General features: G+C 45.2%; 1 protein-coding gene across 1 annotated transcript; it reads right to left on the bottom strand.

Annotated features, from left to right (window-relative positions):
• Positions 1–2,597: 2,597 nt before the first annotated feature.
• Positions 2,598–20,110, bottom strand: LOC121720014 (clathrin coat assembly protein AP180-like). Its single transcript, XM_042105848.1, has 19 exons — positions 19,884–20,110; positions 19,365–19,444; positions 17,801–17,815; positions 16,852–17,052; positions 15,606–15,689; positions 12,501–12,833; positions 11,571–11,624; positions 11,149–11,232; positions 10,736–10,807; positions 10,269–10,370; positions 9,707–9,766; positions 8,501–8,686; positions 6,299–6,613; positions 6,067–6,091; positions 5,523–5,616; positions 5,095–5,148; positions 3,667–3,783; positions 3,246–3,334; positions 2,598–3,002 (listed from the first exon to the last, which is right to left on the bottom strand). Exons 1-18 carry the CDS (start codon positions 20,108–20,110, stop codon positions 3,254–3,256), a joined length of 2,184 nt encoding a protein of 727 aa, XP_041961782.1. The 3' UTR covers positions 2,598–3,002; positions 3,246–3,253.
• Positions 20,111–20,730: the final 620 nt, after the last annotated feature.

Raw genomic sequence — 20,730 nt, 5'->3', positions numbered from 1 at the left:
TCACTTGGTGCTAAATTAATATGTAAACAGTTTTTAAAGACCTGTCAGAATATAATTTGAGAGACTAGTACTGTACCTATGTTTTTAATAAGAGGCTAACTTGATGAGGTCATTGGACCAGGGCTTATTTAAAACCCTTTACATGAAGGGGAGAGATTTAGTTCAATTTGTGAGTATTATTAGACTAGTACGTGTAAAATCCAGCGTGTTCATATAAATTTCCCTTGATTTAAAAATCCTTTGCTGAAATCTTGTCTATTTTGTACATCTGTTCTTTTTTCTTTTTTTTTTTTATAAATAAAACACTTCCAAATTGTCAAATTGAGGACCAAATAAAAAGAAGAAAAAAAAAAACAGCCTTGAAAAACATTGCATTTGTCTCAGACTTGGAAATACATACAGTTAATATTATTGCATGCAAAATCCATAATAATGACCAAAACAAATTGATCTGTGTCTATACCTGCTACATGGCCAGACTGCTGTCAACTTAGAAAATGTTGTTGTTGCCATCTACATAAATCATTTTCTTTTTTTTTTTTTTGCATTGAATTGAACCGAATTGTAGTCTGCAAAGCTGAGTGGCAGAGAATGTCCTAAAATATACTATAGCAGGCACGTGCGGAAGGGGGTGGGGGTGTATGGTCAAGCACCTGCGGCTTTGCCCCTTGATGTCCAAAGTGCCCTTTTGAGAAGGCCTACCATGGCCTTTTAACAATTTAACAATTAGTAAGCTACAATTAGCCGTGAACATTTAATAATAATTTATTAAATAATAGTTTGTTAAAATAAAAAATACCTGGCTACCGTTGGTAAGTCACATCAATGTGTGCTTTTACTAGCAAAGCCTTTTTGCCACCCAGAATGATTCCTCGACCCACTTTTGGGTCCCGACCCACCAGTTAAGAATGAAGAAGTTAACAATGAGGTCCACATAGTGAAGACTGTTCAACATCCTGAGATCATGCGAATGTGTTTACTTTCTGAATTAATCTAGATACAAGAAGCCAATGTGTGGTCGATACTCCGCATCTAGTGGCTCTATAGGACATCTGACATCTGTTATCTTGACAAGGTCTTACTGAATGAAAACCTATCCATGAATAATTCCAAGAGACACAAAGATAATCCAGAGTAAGGATCAGTTGAGCTTGCTCCAAGTTGGAAAAAAATAAATAGACATGTATTTTGGTTGGTCAGTGAGTTTATTGCATCTCCGAGGTCTTACATGCACGGAAAAGGGGCATCATAAAGAAAAATAAACCAGTCCTTAAATAAACAAAAGCCTTTTGAAATTAAAAAATAAATGCGTCTTTCCCCCCCATCTCCCCAAGATTCTATCAGGTCCATCATTTATTTCACAAAAACGTTCGACTTACAGTCACTTGAAATGACGACACATAGAGCTACCAGTTATATAGGGTAACTGTACAGAATTTGACTAGATTCCATTGGGTTCTACTGAGCTGCCTTGAAACACATTAGTTCAACACACTGTTCAACAGTGACCTTATCCAGGTGCAGAGGTACCACTGTGCCAACTACACTTCCTACTCCTCACCAGCAGAGGGAGCAGTGGGGGTGCGGTGGTGCTGGACAACCAAAGAGGCCCTGGTTAAGACCAACTCCAAGGAAAAGCAGGTAAGGGGACCAGTCTCCAAACTAGGCATCTTCTACAGGAATACAAAAATAACACTAAAAGTACCACCCTCAGTCTGGCAATAACAAAGCACTAGCAACTATGAGTCAAACACAACATTTCACTGACAAGGACACTGTGACCAGCAGGAATGTTTTGGTCACTCAAACATGGACTTTTTTAATCACAGGCTGCTGTTCTTATGGTTCTTTCAGCACTTACATACACACTCCAGCTACTGGTATTTTATAGTTTTGCAGTCAAAGTCTACAAGACAAAATCGAAGAAGAAACATTTGAAGTGCTCTCCAAAAATAAAAAAAATGAGGATAAAATATCCTCAAATGTAAACAACAGTTTGACCACTTCAATAAATAAACAATGCAAAAAAGTGACTAAATAAATAAAGTATGGATAAAAATAAATAGACACATTGTTGGTCAGAAATTCAAAAGCTGACAACTTGTTCTTCATTTATGTATATTTCACTTACATATCCATATATTCATATTTGTTACCCAACATATTTGTTAGATAATGGGATATAATTACCACATAAATTCTTATCATTTAATATCAGACTCACATCAATACACGCCGTTCACATACATACAGAGTATTCAGAAATTCCTCGGATGCCCCTGTATTGTTTCTACATAGAGCAGTCAACTTATTGTACTTTTGCAAAATGACACAGTTACATTTCGCATAAATAGGTGCAAAGGGGCAAGAAGGCGTGAAGAGACTGTGTCCAGACACCAAAGGTAAACAGTACACACACACACACACACACACACACACACACACATACATTCCACACGCACGGCACGCACACATGCACACACACACACACACACACACACCATCAACACTTGAAAAGAACCTTAAAGAGATATGCCATCTTTCCCATTTATTTTTAAGTATTATGCATAATTGTTCAATGGTTCTGTTTTTCTTTTGTTCATTTTTGTTTGGACAAAAAGATTACATTAATATAAGCACAAGCTCATTCTCTCCATTTCTGTCTACTTCTCTCTCTGTCTCTCTCTCTCTGTCTCTCTCTCTCAGTCTCTCTCTCTCAGTCTCTCTCTCTCTGTCTCTCTCTCTCAGTCTCTCTCTCTCTCATTCTTTCTATTCTATCTTTCTACAGCTTCACACTTTGTGCTACACATTTAAGAGATCAGGGGAGAGGCTGAGGGGCATTGAGGAGAGAGTGTGTGTATGTGTGTGTGTGTTGGGGGAGGAAGGGGGTGGCAAGGTCAGTCGGGGGCTCCTTTCATCTTGGGGGTGGAAGGGGTTCCGGGGGCTGTCGGTAAAGACCAGGCAAATGTGTTCCACTCCAATCTAGACTAAAGGAAGAAAATCTAAAAGAAGAAGAGGACACAGAACTACCATCAGTACACACCATGTCAAAACGTTTACGAGATCAAAAACGAAGAGAACGTGACTATGATTCATAAGAGTCAAACTTCAGACTATTTTTCCGCTGGATATTGTTGCCAATCATGCAGGTGGTGTGAGGTGGGTGCATTGTGTGACATTGAGAGCTCCTTCAAATGGCTCCCTGACACCTGGCTGATCACAGTTCCATAGCTTTAGTGGCCTACCTGGGTGATCACATGAAGTCCTTGAGGTTGAGGTCAGCCAGGGGGTCTTTTGGCTTCTTGGGGCTCTGGACAGCAGGCCCAGGGGACAGCTGGGGGGGAGGGGGGGGGGGGGGGGGGGTGTTACAATGTGTAAAGTGTCAAAAGTGTGTAAAGGTAATAGACAACATCAACATATGGTTCATTTGAATAACATATTGCTTTCCTTCCCTAAACTGTAAAGCATTTAATGTGTCAACTCTAACATTTGTGTTAAATGTACATTGTACATTTGCCTGTTTGTAATCACGTATGTATTTATGTATGTAGGTATGTATGATGTATGTATATGATGTACAGTATGTATTTATTAATTAATTAATTTATTTATTTTTTTGTTTGCTTGTGTGTGTGTGTGTGTGTGTGTGTTTGCTTGTTTGTTTACCGGTGCCCCTGGTGCAACGGCGGCTGCTCCAGCGAAAGGAGGTCTCATCATGGGCTGTCCCATCATCGGAGCTCCCATGGGGGCCATCATAGGAGCACCAGGAGCCCCCACTACAGGCTGAGGAGGAGAGAGGAGGGAGTGTGTGTGAGAGAGAGAGGAGGAGAGGAGAGAGTGTGTGTGAGAGAGAGAGGAGGAGAGGAGAGAGTGTGTGTGTGAGAGAGAGGAGGAGAGAGAGGAGAGAGTGTGTGTGAGAGAGAGAGAGAGAGAGGAGGAGAGGAGAGAGTGTGTGTGAGAGGTGGGAGAGGAGAGAGTGTGTGTGTGAGAAGAGGGGGGAGAGGAGGGGGGTGAGAGAGAGACAGAGAGAGAGAGAGAAAGATGGGGGTGGATGAGAGTGGGAGAGGAGGAGAGGAGAGGGTGGGAAAGAGATGGGGTTGGGGGATGAGAGTGGGAGAGGAGTAGAGGAGGGGGGGGGGCGAGAGTGGTAGAGGAGGAGAGGAAAGGAGGGAGACAGAGAGAGAGAGAGGGAGAGAGAAAGACAGATGGGGTTTGGGGGACGAGAAAGGAAGAGGAGGGGGAGAAAGAGAGAGAGAAAGATGGGGGCAAAAGTGGGAGGAGAAGAGGAAAGGGAGGGAGAGAAAGAGAGAGAGAGATGGGGGATGAGAGTGGGAGAGCAGGGGAAGAGAGAGAGAGAGTAAGATGAACGTAGCTTTCCAACATTCAGCGGTCTGATAATTCTGTTTAATGACCGCTGCAAAAAATATATGACCGTTGCCAATGGCAACTGGTCTTTCATGTCATTCCTTAAGTAGTGCGTTCGCTTATCACAATGGAATATCATTAAAAGTCAGTAATTAGTTTCTATGCAACATCTAAGGCTTTCAAATTTTATTTGTGTGACAAACTGTTTGTTTCCCAGCAGAAGCCAAGGAATGGCAAAATCATTTTAAAAGACACATTGTGTGAAGTTTATTTTCTCGTTTTGGCAAGTAGTAGCCATATAATTCGCCGGTCATTATTGAAAAGTAAGTGTCTCCAGGGCAAACAGGACCCGGGATACAGGAAAAACTACTACTACGGGATACTACTAAAGCACTACTCAGAGTCAGAGACATGTTTCAGAAGCCTGTCCTTACTAAAACACTACTCAGAATCAGAGACATGTTTCAGTAGCCTGTCCTTACTAAAACACTACTCAGAATCAGAGACATGCTTCAGTAGCCTGTCCTTACTAAAACGCTACTCAGAATCAGACATGTTTCAGTAGCCTGTCCTTACTAAAACGCTACTCAGAATCAGAGACATGTTTCAGTAGCCTGTCCTTACTAAAACGCTACTCAGAATCAGAGACATGTTTCAGTAGCCTGTCCTTACTAAAACGCTACTCAGAATCAGAGACATGTTTTAGGTGCGTGTCTTTGCTGAACTCACCATGACAAAGCCCTGCAAGCCTCCTACAGCTGGAGGTGTGGGTGGGGCACCAGGCTGCAGACGGAGACAGAGTGAACACACACACACATATCAGTTCATTTTAGTTCAGGCAACTTAATTGATCCCAAGAAGGGCAATTCCTTTGCAGCTAACCACGTACGTATGTACAGACAAACTCACAGGTAAGTATGTCAAATTAATGTGTCAGTGAGACAATGAGCAAAATTAGAAAGAGAGATAACAAAATAATAAAACACATCATTGAATTGGAAGGTTTCAAAAAACAAACACAAAACATTCATTATATTTGTTTACGCCTCCTGACAGGCCCCATGACTAATCTCGTCTATATGATTTTATGTATAGTGTCCCTTGTTTGATAGTTTGAAATGTGATCTGGACAACAATGACATGAATCGCTCTCTTACCATCTGAGCCCCAGGGGCTCCCCAGCTGGTCGGGGCGACCTGGGGGGTCCAGTGAGCACCGCCTGTCAGCTTCTTCTCACTCCACTGCTGGTCCCTGTTGGAGCAGACACCGGTCAGTCAACCTCACTCAACCAATCAATCATCCATCTATCAATCATATTATAGCTGCGATTCACGCCCTCCGGGTAGAGTGGCACAAACTCAATGCAGAGTGGCTGAGTGGCTCAGCGGTTTACTCAAATTACGACTCACACCAAATCAATTGATCAACTATGACCCAGACTGCACTGATGACTGAGGCTCCGGATCGATACTGCCCACAGACGAGGGAAATGATTGCCTGAGGAGCAGTGATCAATGCAAACCAAAAGCAGTTAGAGCTAAAGTGCCTGATTGAGAGAGATCTGGGAATAACACGCACATGAATTTGAACATCTATGGACATGCCTGCGAACACAAAGATGCAAGCACACACAAGCACAAACACACACACAAACACACACACACACACACACAGCAAAACAAAACTCTTAACAGATCTTACTTCTTTTGGGCTCCAACTCCCAAGTCTGCAATGAAGAGAAAGACAATCAGTTCCAGAACATTAACCAGTACCACACTCTATATCTCTGTTGCAAATCTGCATACAAGAGTACAGCTAATTACAAGCCATATTATTTAATAAGGACAACCATTGTTAAAAACCAGCTGCCACATTTAATAACTAAGCAATGGCCCAACTACCCAACCGTGACGCCTGCAATGTCACCACATACTTCCAACCAGGTTTGCTAGGGATGATTCCAGGTCTCCTCCGATGGGTTTGGTAGGTGGGGTTGCAGTGGCTGGGGCGCCTGGAGCAGAACCTGGGGCTGGGGCTAGCGGAGCTCCAGCAGGCACTAATGGGGCTCCTGCTAGCGGCGCTACTCCTGCTAGCGGCGCCCCCACTAGCGGTACTCCGGCTAGTGGTGCGATTGGAACCAGCGGCACTAAGGGAGCTAACGGCGTCGGAGTGGCAGGGGCCATGGGCGTTCCTCCGGTGCTCTGGGGCGTGATTGTGGGCATGAGCAGATCCCCTAATCCATCGAACACTGGGAGGAACAGCAGGGAGGAGGAGGAAGAGGAAGAGGAGAAAGAGGAGAGAGCACACAGGTCAGAATGTCTCTTGTGTTCTAGAATCTTCCATCTACCATGCAGGACAAAAGAGGATTGGACGAGAGATCAGAGTGCAAACACACAAGTACAATCTATGGTCTTTTGGGCTCCCAGCATTGATTAAGGCAACGCTGCCTGGAAGGCGCAAGGGTTAGTCAAGGGTTATGGTAAGGGTTAAGATTAGGGTTGAGGTTAAGGTTTGCCTTGAAGTCGATGGTGGCAGCGCTGCCTTGAAGTCGACGGTGGGGGCCCAAAAGACCATCAAGGCACAAGTACAGACTTCAGAGTTCTGCATGCATGTATAAAACAAGGCTGGGGAATCTATTAGAGCCTACCACACAAAAACTCTATTTTTCTCTACTGCATTCAAGCATAACATTTTGGCAAATGAGCAAGCTAAGGTCAAGCTCCCTGTGAACACAGGGGTAACGCACAAACACCTTGGGTAGGGACCCTTAAAAGAAAATAATATTGAAGGAACAAATTCAAAGCACACCATTCAAACAGGCAGGGAGAGTTTTTTTTTTTTTTTTTTGCTGTGTCTTATAAGATTCTAAACAATCTGGCCCCAGGCGAAAGGTCAGACATGGCTCATGCCGCAAAGCATTGTGGGAGTCAGCCTTGTGAACTCACCAATCACAGAGTGGGAGCAAGCAATGAACCAGCAGAGTGTGAGCGCGGGCGAGAGAGAGAGAGAGAGAGAGAGAGAGAGAGAGAGAGAGAGAGAGAGAGAGAATAAAAGAGAACCATGGAAAGAGGGAAGGTTATCATGATGGGGAGGAAAGGTAGAAGATAAGAGACAGAGAGAGAAAATGAAAGACAGGAAAGAAAAATAGGGTCCAGAAAGACATGTGTTGGGTATGTGGATGATACACATGGAAGAAAAAAAGAGACGGAGAGAGAGGGAGGAGAGAAAGGGACAGAGAGAGAGATGAGATAAAGGGAGAGAAAGGGACAGAAAGAGAGAGAGAGAGGGGGGGGGAGAGAAAGGGACAGAAAGAGAGAGACAGAGGGGGAGGAGAGAAAGGCGTGTGTGAGGAGTTAAGCCTTCAGCAAAGCGCTGGAACCCTGTCTGTTACGTAACCAAGGCAGCAATCTCAGCTCCGCTCACTCATGCAGAACGCAGCAGCAGCAGCAGCAGAAGCATGGGCAACACACACACACACACACACACACACACACACACACACACACACACACACACACACACACACACATCCATCTCTCTCTCTCTCTCTCTCTCTCTTTATTTCAATTCAATGAGCTTTATTGGCATGACTGTGTGTTACAATATTTCTCTGTTGCACTCTTTCTCACACAAACACAACCATTATGTCTCCCTTTCTCTCTCTCTGTCACACACACTTGCACAATATCATAGAATCAGTCATACCCTGCTGCTAGCCAGAGACTGGTCCAAAACAATCACAATCACAATCACAACTCGACCTAATTTGATGTAATTTTTGTAACAATGGCCTATACTAATTGTTTAATTTCATTTCCAGCCACATCTTAGTTTAAGGCCCTTAGTTACTTTCCCTCTAAAATGTTTCATGAAATATAATTTATCATACTGTTATTTAAGATGACAGTATGATAAATTATCATCTTAGATTAGAACCACATCCATATAATTATCAACAACAGATAGCCATCCTGTTTAAAAACATATTAGTAATCTTTTTACAGAGCAAGCAGCCTTCAAACACATGTGACACATTATGCCACATATTATAGTTACATACTAGTCAAAAATGTCCAGTGGCTTGCAGATTTGTTTTGTCTATCACAGAATGCACACTTGCCTGGACCATTCCTACCTGAGGGATCAAAGCCTCCAGAGGGCGCTGTTGGCGCGGGAGCAGCATCTGTGGATGCTAGCAGGTCCCCAGTGGCCTCCAGCAGGTCGTTCTGGGCACTCGTAGGTGCTGGAGCTGGGGAGGGGGTCGGGGCCAATGCGGGGGCCAGAGAAGGTGCTTCAGCGGGGGCCAACGATGGACTCAGGCCTGGGAAGGTAGGTAGGTTGGGATCAGACTAAACCATAGATTTGATAAATAACCCAACTCCAACCCTAACCATTATTCTATGTGACACTTGGAAGTGTATGTTGTCAGTGCATGTTAGTCTTTGGTACGTAATTGATCAGTTTGTAACATTGCAACTGGGGCTGTTTGAAGTATGGATTGGAATGATTGTATATTTGATGTTTTCAGACACAGTATGATAGGTATTGTAATGCTATGATAAGGGATTAGATTGAACACAGATTAAGTTTCCCTAGCTGGCCTGGCCGGCCAGTGTAAAGCCATGGCTTCAATTCCTCGGCAGCATATCAAAACTGAAATTGTGACCCCACCTAACCCTTAGCTGCACTGCACGTTTCACAGTATGATAGAGCTGATGAAACAGCTACAATGAAGACTTTTATGACCAGTTTCCATACATGGATTGCAGTAACAACCTGTGTTTTAGGCAAATAATAATAATAAAAAAAACACAGCTTATTTATGACATTCTGTCACAAACAAATATATTACACGCGGGTACCGGCATCAATCTTTCTGTGGCTTGTACGTTCATGGCTCGAGATTTTAATTGAAGTTAAATTGACTGAAACTGAAAATTGAAGTCTTGGACTAGACTTGTATGGAAACATGTATGGGAAACTGGATCTGGAAGTTTGTTACTTTTGCCAGCATCAAATGACTAGAAGCTGTGGGCATGTACTGATTGTATAAAACAAGGCCAGCCTCAGCACACAGTAGACCAACATATCTGGAGCCTGGCTATAATCTTTCATTCCTGCTAGTGCGAGCTTCCACCAATGAGCTGCAAGTGACTGATGTGAGCATTTCGGTATTTAAGGTATTCTTTTTAAGGATGCATGAGCCAAGAAGAGGTGAACAATATGAAGCGATGAAGGTTGTAACATGGAGACACCATGAACGCTACAGTATTTCCTTGTGTTCCATGTAGCCACTGAACACTCTAGAACTAGAACGCTGGTGTCGGTTGCGGAGCCGTACCTCCTAGCAGGTCAGCTCCTGTAGCGGCGGGGGCGATAGGCTGCAGATCTGCAAGTGTGTCTGATGGGGGGAGAGGACCAGAGGCAGAGGGTCAGTGCAGCGGGTGCAGAAGTGCTGCTCTTCTGCTCCAGAACACATGGGGCTGATGTGGCGCTACGCTGTATGTGACACTACTCTCAAGGAGCAGATAGCATATCCACCCCACACTCTGATCCTCTGGACCTTATCGGCTGAGAAAATGTGATTAGAATATCTGAAGAAGCCATACAAGTGAAACACTATCATCTTTAAGTGTAAAAATAATCCTTCAGATGGGATTAGTAGAGTGAACAAGAACAAGAATAAGACAGTGATGTAATAATCAGTAAGCTGAAGTGAGTGGGATTCAACAAAAACTTTTAACCCAAAGTGACCGGGCCTTGCAACATCAGGGTCGAGTTTCTAACCCGGGACGACTGTTTCTCAGGTGTACAAGCGGACATCATGTCTACCACTGATCTGGAAGGTGTGGTGCTGGACTCAGTGGCAGCCTGTGTGTTTGTCTGCAACCAGAGCTACCCACCCCCAAAGAGGTCGATGACCGGCGCAGTGTCAGGTTTGGGAGGAGAGGATGCAGCGGGGTCACCACCCACTGAAGCTGCTGGAGGGGCCGCAGGGGAGAGATCTAGAGGAGAGAGAGAAAGAGGAGAGAGAGAGAAAGAGGAGAGAGAGAGAGAGAAAGAGAAGAGAGAGAGAGAGAACAGAGATGAAAAAGAAAAGAACAAGCCAGTTTATTTATACAGCACCTTTCATACACATTGGTAATTCAAAGTGCAGATAAAAAAAAAACAGAAAAAGAGAGAGAGAGCAAAAAGAGAAAGAATAGAGAGATGAAGAGAAAGGGGGATAGAGGGAACAGAGGAATGAGAGGACAGGTGGCCACTCCCATTAATAGACGGACAGTTAGATCCACAAACACCACTGAGGGAGACTCATCACAAAAGTCACTGTGGACCACGGAAGAACACAGGAAGTTGCTTAGAGACTCACCCGACAGCAGATCACCAGTCACATTAGCCTCAGGGGGGAGTGGGGAGGGCCCACGGGAAACTGCTGGGAGATCTAGCCAATCAGAGGTCAGAGCAGGAGGAAAAGGGCGAGAGGAGAGGAGAGGAGAAATAAAAGAGTGAGGGCAGGAAGGACAGAGAGTGCGCCAGAGAGATCATGCGGTTGTCAGGGGTTACTTTGACTCACTAACACGCGTGCATCAACATGCACCAGTGGTGCGCCATCACTATGGAAGACAAACCAGGACGTGTGGAGGAAAAACAGACAACAGAGGAGGCAGTAGACGAAGAGAAGGGAAGGGAGGAGGAAGAGAACAAGGAAGAGGAGAAGGAGGACGAAGACAACCAGAGGGGATGAAGACATTGAACACTAAACAAGTCAGTCAACTCTTGTACCTGCACCAAATAGGCCTATGCTAGGAGTAGCGTCTGCTTTGGATGCTGAGGGGGAGGTTTGCTCAGGCATAGAATCAAACATATCTATGAACAAGGACACACACACACACACACACGTTTCAACTCAGGGAGTTGCATAGGAGCAGCATTAAGCAATCAGAGACACAGGCAAATGCAAAGGGCAGCAAACAAGAGTCATACATCTAATTAAGTGTAAGCAAAATGAAAGCAAAATGTATCTTGAGAGGCTAAAAATAATTGTGATAAAATAAAAGGAAAACTAAGTAATAGATTTAGCAAAAGTTGATTTAGCAAATTTAGCAATAGATAGTGATAATTTTCATGTATTTACTGCAAGGGGACAGTCACAAGGGGAAAGATGTTGCTTGGAGGGACAACATCTTTCCTCTAGTTTTGACTACCTGCAGTAGGAGATTTAGTTTCAGAGTCTGAATCGTTGAACGACCCCTCTTGACCTAAGAGAAATGAGAAGATAAGGCCAGTCCGGGGCAGCTGGGTGTGAGTTTAAAGCCTCAACATGAGTATCCGATACCTGGTTCAGCAAGGGGGGGATCACATAGTCTACAGTCACAATGAAATGTACAGGTAGCCAGAGGTAAACTTTAATGGATTTTCAGAGGTGGTCAAAATGTTTGATTAACTCAAGTATTTAGTTTGAATACATAACAAAATAAACCTCCATAAGCCACCAAAATGATAAAACATAAGGATGAAACATAACCACTGTGCAAATCATATTAATGAGAAATAATAAAAGCAGCAAATAAGCTGTAAGAATGAGCAAAGCAAGAAGAGGTTAAAGTGATAGTGGGGCTGGCAGCAGAGCAGGGGAGAAAGAGCAAAGAGGGTAGAGCAAAAAACTACAAGTCCCATGATGCACAGCAAAATGCATATAGGGAGAGCCGCAGAAAGAAACACAGAGGGAAACAGAATAGTGAGAGGAAGAGAGGGCGAGAAAGCTTGACAGAAGGAGAGAAAGAGAGAAGAAACAGAGAGAAAGACAGTAGAACAGGACCGAGAGATATGGAAAAAGACATAAAAAGAGAGAGGGAGAGAAAACATTAAGAGAAGAGAGATAATTGGGTGAGAGAAAGAACAAACCGAATAGAGTGAGAACAATACAGAAAAGACAGACAGAGAGAAAGGAGGAGAGGAGGGCATGAAGAAAGACAGATCATTGCGAAGAGGGGGGGGGGTGAGAACAGAACAGAGATAGAGTGATCAGGACAGAGAGACAGACAAAGAGTGTGTGTGTGTGTGAGAGAAAGAGAGAGAGTGAGAAAGGGAGAGAGAGTCTTGTTAGAGAATGAAATGGAAGCAGAAGTCTTTACCACCAAAAAGATCTAGGGTGGGAGCCGAGGCGGGTGGAGCAGTAGCGGCAGCTTCGGAGGCCGTGGTGGAGGTGGTGGTGGTGGGGGCGGGGGCAGCGGCGTCTGGGGAGGTGGCAGCGGCGGTGACGGTGACGATGACAGCGTCAGGGGAGGTGGCAGCAGCATCAGCACCAGCAGTGGCATCAGCATCAGCAGCACTGGAGGAGGGCAAGAAGGGCTCCGCACCCGCCGTGGGGCTGGTGGCCGACGCGGCGCCGCTGTCCACTGGCTTCATGGCAAAGAGATCCAGCTCTGGGGCCATGGCTGCACTCCCTTCTGATGGCGCGAATGGGTCTTTATTTAGGATGGAGCGGTTGCAGGTGGAGAGAGAGAGAGGGGGGGCAGAGATTGGGGCAGAGATTGGAGCGTTGGGGGGGGGTGTGGGTTAGGTGGGGGTGAGAAAAGGGTGGAGGGATAAGGTTTCAAAGGAGATTTGTTAATCAACAATCAGCACTGAGAGAAAACAGAACAAACACAGAAGCACACATAGAAAATAAAAAGCTTCAGGTTTCTGTAACATCGGAACAAGAGGACGTAGAAGGGGAGGGAAAAAAACAAAAAGCATGGCGGAATTTTCCGGGAGGCCACCATTAACCTTTCTGCTGCAGCCACAGATAATCACAGACTCACATCCAGCTAACGACAGACACAGACAGAAAACACAGACACGGATGGGCCAGACATGTCTGTGTCTCTGGTGTGGTCTCCATGGAGACAGATTGTGTAACCACTCTTCTTACTGCATTCTACCAAAGTACTGGGTTCCTATGCAGGTTCTACTATGGCCATGTGGACACAGGAGAACGTTAATGCTTCAGATAGGGACGGTGGAGGAGGGGTGGGGAAGGGCGGTTCTAATAATGTTCTATAGTAACTCTATGCCTCCAGAGAAAGAAAAGCAACACACACACACACACACACACACACACACACACAAACAGATAGAGACACACACACACACAAACTGGTGGAGATAGAGTAGTGGAGTATTTTCATTTTAAGGTATATTTTTAATCAGGTCTTATTTAGGGTCCTATGGGTACTTACTTGGTCCATGCCCCCCAAAAAAGCAAGAGACACAAGAAGAAGATGTAAAAGATTGATCAGTTCATGTTTGTCACATCAAACACACACATAGTGTTGAGGAGGGTTGAGGGATAGCCAGGCGATCTAGGGATATTCCCGTGAATATTCCTGGATGAGAACTGTTAGTGGTAGTGGAGTGGTAGTGGCTGTAGCTGTGGTTAAGGGACGAGGGGAGTGTTAGGGTGGGTAAGCTGCAGAGGTGGAAAGTCCAGGGTCAGAAAGTTCAAGTCTATGCCAGTATTTTGTGATGTCATCTTTTTATGCAGCCTAGTGCTTGTTTAAATGCCAGTGCTGTCTTTTTAGCTTTTAGCTACGATTTGAGTGTGGAGACCCTCTAATGAGAATGTACTCATTGTGCTTTTTTTGAGAGTTTCTGAGAGAGTTGTGGAAGCAGCAAATGTAAGCTTCAAAAACAGCTAATAGAATAGAGAGATGTTAGCCAGATAAACCGCAACTGGACCATTTTTATCTGTAATGTGGATATATTTCCTGAATATTAAACAGAGTTAGAGTACATCCAAGCCCATTCTCCATTAACAGAAGTTTTTCTTGGTGGTACAGGCAAAATCACTTTAGTTAAATCAATTTGAACTTTACAGGGTCAATACCACGCAATATGCTCTGAATTGATGTAACTTTCAATGTAATTTTAGTCAGTGTAATGTTGTAGCTTGTTAGTGTTTAGTGACTTGCAGTCATAAAAAGATTTATTGGAAACAAGGTTTTGGTACATAGCCATTCACCAGGTTATTTGAATAAAGGAGATCCTGATTAAGTTCTGTGTACCCAATCATTGTTCCCAATTCATCTTTCATAACTTCAAATGATACTTATTGAAGAAGGCTCACACACTGTCCATTACACCTGAGGAAGGTCTGTATGACCGAAACGTTGTGAAATAAAGTTTTTGTATCCAACACACCTGTCCCAAAAAAGTGGTGTGCAAAAGTGCTTTTGAACTGAGTATAACTTCAAGTGAAGAAGAGTGTGGAAGTCCTTTGCTCAATTACAGTCGGCCATCTACAAGTGCGCAGAAATTTCACTCCTAGGAATAGCAACTGTGGCAGCACTTCAACTCTCTGACCCTGAACTTGTCTCACACTCTGGCGGTGCAAGGCTGCAGATTGAGAAATTCTTTGACTCTCTCTGCAAGTGACGACCGCGCTGGACTGCGCTGGACTGGGACTTTAGGTCTTAAGGGGTGTGTTTCATCCAGTGAGGCTGGGAAACTTCATTCTCTACTGGCTCATAAGTGATTTTGGAAGCGGGTCGCAAAATTCTGAAGCAATGCGGCAGAATCTTCATCAACAACACAGGACAAGACTGAACTGGACAGGTTCCAGACACTCAGACACAAGGTTTCACTGATTGTGGACTAGTGTGGACACACGTCACGTACCGCCAACACAAACACTGCTGAATTGTTTGCCGTTGTTGTTACTGGGATTGACCCACATTCACACTCACCACACACACAGATGCTCATCACACACACAGATATAGTGTACCTACACAAGGGTAGGACTACACTAAGATACTCACTCAAACTCTGAGCTGCTTACAAATAAAGCACAGAAGAGACACACAAAGACAGACAGACAGACAGACACACACACACACACACACACACACACACACACACACACACACACACACACACACACACACACAGGCATACACAAGAACACACACATTCACACACGTAATAATCACAAGAGCCAGCCTGTATGTGAGTACACAAACTTACACAGTCATACAGTTGTCTACCTCACAGATTTACAAAACATACTGTATACACACACATACAAACAGACACACACACACACACAATCAAAAAAAACACACAGACACATACACATGCAAATACAAAAACATACACATACATACAAATACACACTCACACACACACACACACACACACACACACACACACACACACACACACACAATGCTGAAAGGCAGTGTAATCTCATCACCCACCAGATCCGGCACATGCATCAACAGCAGCTACTGGAGCGCCGCCCCCAGTGGGCGGACCTTCCCCGGGGGAGGGAGCAAACGCGTCTGGATTGGATACCGCAGATGAGGGGGGTGGGGGCAGGGTCAAAGGCAAACATCAACAGAGCAGCCAGTTGGAAACAACAAACAAACAAACAAACAAACAAATAGATGAAGAGGCGAAAGAGAGAGAGAGAGAGAGAAAGAAATTGAGAATGTGAAGGTGAGCAAGGGAAAGAAGCTGTATACAGCCCAAACTGGTCCTCTATCTCAGATGCATTCTGGGAGACAGCAGGTGGCTCTGAGGCAGACGTGGCCCAGATCTGGCCCGAATGCGGCAGAGTCAGTTGCTATCTGTGAAAGCTTGATTCCTGGAGAGCTGGTGTGTGTGCATGCAGAGTGCATCCTTATTGTAATCTTGATTTGTCATTAGATTGCAGTGCAAAGATAGTAACGCACAAAGCTCATTTGAAGCAGGTCAGTTCATTAACATGGCTTCCTCCACTGGACTGGATGTCCATCTGCACATCAGACCAGACCACCAGGAATAGAGAAGTCACCTCCTTATCACAGATCATTCATGTCATTAAACATCAGGCTATATGGAGAAGCAGTCTAGACTGGGCCCTTCATACTCAATGAAGGAGCTGGAGAAATGACTTAGCAAAACATACAGTATGCTTTTAATCATTATTATGACTCAAGCCAGGCTCTGTTAGGATCGAGAAGGTCAAAGGGTCTGATGGACGCGCCTTTGACTTCAGCAGGGTTAGGAGAAGGAGGCAGAAGGTTTCCCCTCAGAGGAGTGGTTAGTGAGAGTTTAATAGCGCAATAGGGTTTGTTATTTAGCTTTGTCATTGATTAAACTGCAAATATTTAATCAATATTGTTTTTAAGGACAGGATAGGAAAAGGCAGGGACACTGTGCAGTGGAGAACAGAAGAATAAATGATATAGATGGTTGCCATTACACTGTAATGGAATTATTTTGTTAGAGGGACTAAGAGAGAGTGCGATCCAGTATGTGATGGGGGGAGGTTAGAGCAGTAATGGCTGGATAGCCCCCTGCACATTACTGTATAAAACTTGCAATCTACTACATGTGCTAGTGTGCCGGATGTGTCCTGTCTGAAGACGTTGACCCTTTCAGCATGTCACAGTTGACCAGACACCTGTTGCCTAGACAACCCCAAGGCTGATCTCAGTGCACCACGACGAACCCACTGACCTCCGAACAGGTCCATGTCGGAGATGGAGGTGGTGGGTGCGGGTACAGGCAGGGCGGCGACTGCCGCAGAGGCGGGAGCAGCAGCGGCTGCGGCGCCTTCTGATTGGCCGTTGGCGGCAGCGTTGGCCGGAGCAGCCGCATCAGGGGCAGAATCAGTAGCAGGCTCAGCGGAGCTAGCGGCAGCAGGAGCAGTCAGGGAGTCTGATGGAAACCCCATGCATGCACACACACACACACACGCACACACATATGCACACACACGCACACACACACACACGCATGCATGCACACACACACGCACACACATGCATGCACACACGCACACACACACACGCACACACAAGCACGCACACACACACACACGCATATGCACGCACACGCACACACGCATGTACGCACACACACACACGCCCACACACACACACATGCACACATGCCAACCATCACATCACATCACACACTCACAAGTAAGGAAGGAGGGACAATACGTACATTGCACATACACACACACCAAACACACACAGAGCCATAACCAAACCACAACCATCATAGCACGTCACACACACACACACACACACACACACACACACACACACACACACACACACACACACACAAACACACACACACAGACACACGCACACCAAGTGGAGGATAACCAAGGAAAACCAAGGAAGAGAGAAAGACAGCTTGCTGAGTCCATGTAAGAGAAAGTTGACATTGCTGACTCTACTGAAAGGGCACTGACAGAGACAGAAGCAGTTAAAAACCAGATAAGAAACCCAACAAATACATATGTATGTGCACATAGTTTTACAAACACATACAGTATATGCACCCAAAGCAATCTGCACATGTAAGAGTTTAGAGAGGTACTGGTTAACCTCTGTGGTAAGAATAACACAATGGAGCTGTTTCAGAGAGGGAAGCAATCAACAGTGTTACTTACCCTCACCCAAGAGATCTTCCGCACCATGAGGGGGAGAGAGAGAGAGAGAGAGAGAGAGAGAGAGAGAGAGAGAGAGAGAGAGGGAGAGAGAGGGAGAGAGAGAGAGAGAGAGATAGGGAGGAAGAGAAGAGGAAAAAGGCAGCAAAGGGAGTAAACAGAGAAATACCATTAGAGTGGCATAAACACACACACACACACACACACACACACACACACACACACACACACACACAAACAGAGAGAGAGACACACACATCTCCATCCATCTGGATTATCAAATCCAATCATTGTAAGCCACTGCTGAATATGAAGTGGAAACCGGATAATAGTCTGGCAATTCATTTTCCCAGACAAAGGCCTCACCCGAGCTGCAAGGCAGTACCAGGGAAGGGGGCGTCGGCAGCCACGTGGGTCCTCCATGCCAAATGAACCGTGCACATTACAGCAAAGCATCACTGCAGCACTTGCGACCCGCTTTCTGAATCACTAATGGGCCAGAAGAGAGGTGAGGACTGAGGAACAGAGTCCCATCTGTGCTCATTAACAGCCTTACTGTGTCTGAGCCCATGCTGGACTGCAGGGATCAGCAGCCGGTAATCTCTGATGCTGAGCTGGCTCTCAGTCGGCCCGGACGTGGGGCAGATCTGGATCGAATCCGGACTGATCTGGATCAGATTTGGATTGAATCCGGACTGGCTCAGGTACTTGATCCCTTCCCAGACACAGCTGTTGAGCACCGGCACCGTCACCATGTGACTCATGCAGGAGGTGCATGATCAGGAGGACCACACAACTGCTTTCATGTGCACACGTTTCTCAGCACTAGCGGTCTCTGTCCATCTTTAACTGTAGAAATCTGCACTGACATTAGCATAGCAGCTAACACTGGCATTAGCATAGCAGCTAACGCTGGCAGGCCAGGCTCTGATTGGAGTCTCTTCCAGATCCAGCAGCTGACAGAGTAACGGCTCCTGTTGCGTCCTCATCACTAGTGCCTCTGTGGCTCACGTGGCCCATTAAGCATCCTGAAACTGCTTTCATTTACAAACACTTCCCTCACTAATGGTTTCATTTCATCACAAAAAGCACACACATGCCCTCGGCAATATTAGCATATCCTCCTGTTGATTGGTTTTGGAGTGTACAGTCAGCGAGATTAAAAAGCGAGCGTTTGCAGCCACTTTAACTCGTCTTATAAATCAATATGATTTACTGAATGCTTCAGCAGGTCCATTTATCACTGGTAATAATGGACTATCTGAGTGATAGGGGAATGTGGGGCGTATTGGTAAAGCACTCAATGACACGTGACGTGAGCAGAGCCATTGAAATCAGCCAAGAGAGACAAGAGGTGCAGCTCAGGGATATTAGAGAAAATCTAGCCCACTCAGAGAGCCTCTCAGAGGTCTGTCATCACAGTGCAAACCAACATCACCTTCAAGAGTGGTCTGTATGGGTGTATTGGGACATGTGTGTGTTTGTGTGTGTGTGTGTGTGCGCGCGTACGTGTGTGGACATGGTGTGTGTGTGTGTGTGTGTGTGTGTGTGTGGTATTGGTATTTACCTCCCCAGGAGGATGTCGGAGGTCCTGAACTTCCTCCTGGAGCCAACAGGTCAAAGTCCACTAGGTCATTAGACAAGCCACTACAGAGGCACAAAGAAAAAGAGAGGGACAGAGAGAGAGAGAGAGAGAGAGAGAGAAATAAAGAGAGAGAGAGAGACTGTAACAATCTAACAAATCTCAATAGTACTGCCCCCCCCCCCCCCCCTGAAAGAGTTGGTCAGTCTTGTCACCCTGGGTTAAAAGCATCTGGTCAGTTCTGTTCTCTTTTAGTAACAGTATACTGTAACAGCTGTCAGTAGTATCTCATGCGTTTCTTAGTCATTACTGTGACGCTTGGCTTGAAATGAGTAGCCAGTATTATCCTCTCTGAGCTATAACAGCTGGTCAGTTCTGCCTGGGGTTAAACAGCTGATCAGTAGTGTCCTCTGCAAGCTTTAATAGCTGGTGAGTACTGTCCTCTTCGAGATTTAACGGCTGGTCAGTTACAGCTGGTCAGTCCTGTCCCCCCTCTGTGCTCACCCAGCAGAGGCGGAGGCGGAGGCAGCAGCAGCGGAGGCGGCGGCGGCCGCTGAGACAGCGGAGGCGGCGGCGGCCGCTGAGACAGCGGCGGCGGCCGGTGGCGCTGGTCTGGCGGGAGGACCGGCGGTGGTGGGGCTGGCTCCACCCGACGCAGCCACCGGAGTGTCCAGCGTCTTCACCGGAGTGCCCGCTGCCGAGCCGTTATTGGTTGGAGACACCTTCTGCATGGTCACATGACACACATTCATGTCAGTACTGCTTGTGTTATTCCAGCTTCAGCACACAGACTTAAGATTGTTGTGAGAGATACATTACACTATTGAACAACTGAATTGAATGTATTGTGATAAAGATTATTTGTATGTCTTCCATATCTTAAAAATATATCCATATCCTACAAACTGGCATTCCAGTAAATGTGTTCAAGAATATTTTCACTGCTTCTACTTACCTTGGTGGGGGATCTATAAGGGGGAATAAGAATAGAATAAATGATAAATATATAATATATAATCATGATAGATAATACACTAATAAATAAATAAAAAGATAATAAAAGATTTGTTTCTGCGTCACCTTACACAAAACAAACATAACCGACTTTTGACTGTGCAACATGTAACAACAACATGCTTAACTAAACATCTGGGATGTGTTACTGTCAATGACTGTGCATTCAAAAACAGATGTACTGTACATATATGTACCAGCACCATAAAAAACATACTAGTTTACAATGCGACATGAATTCAAGGACGGGACACATTTTTTCCAAGTTATTTCACTGACATTAAATATTGTCATCACAAACAGACACTCCAATTCTACAGATGTGGTCACTGAACTT

Source organism: Alosa sapidissima, chromosome 10, assembly GCF_018492685.1.
Source record: "Alosa sapidissima isolate fAloSap1 chromosome 10, fAloSap1.pri, whole genome shotgun sequence".
In the NCBI taxonomy this organism is placed as follows: Eukaryota; Metazoa; Chordata; class Actinopteri; order Clupeiformes; family Clupeidae; genus Alosa; species Alosa sapidissima.
The sequence above is the reverse complement of the archived record's forward strand: the minus strand, read 5'-3'. Positions and strand labels throughout refer to the sequence as shown.

Excerpts from the sequence above, each read along its gene's own strand:
- LOC121720014 (XM_042105848.1), bottom strand. The coding sequence starts at position 20,110 with ATGCAGAAGGTGTCTCCAACCAATAACGGCTCGGCAGCGGGCACTCCG. Across the intron at positions 11,625-12,500 it reads CACCCTAGATCTTTTTGGTG|GTCAAGAGGGGTCGTTCAAC; the intron begins GTAAAGACTTCT and ends CATTTCTCTTAG. Across the intron at positions 11,233-11,570 it reads AACTAAATCTCCTACTGCAG|ATATGTTTGATTCTATGCCT; the intron begins GTAGTCAAAACT and ends CCTTGTTCATAG.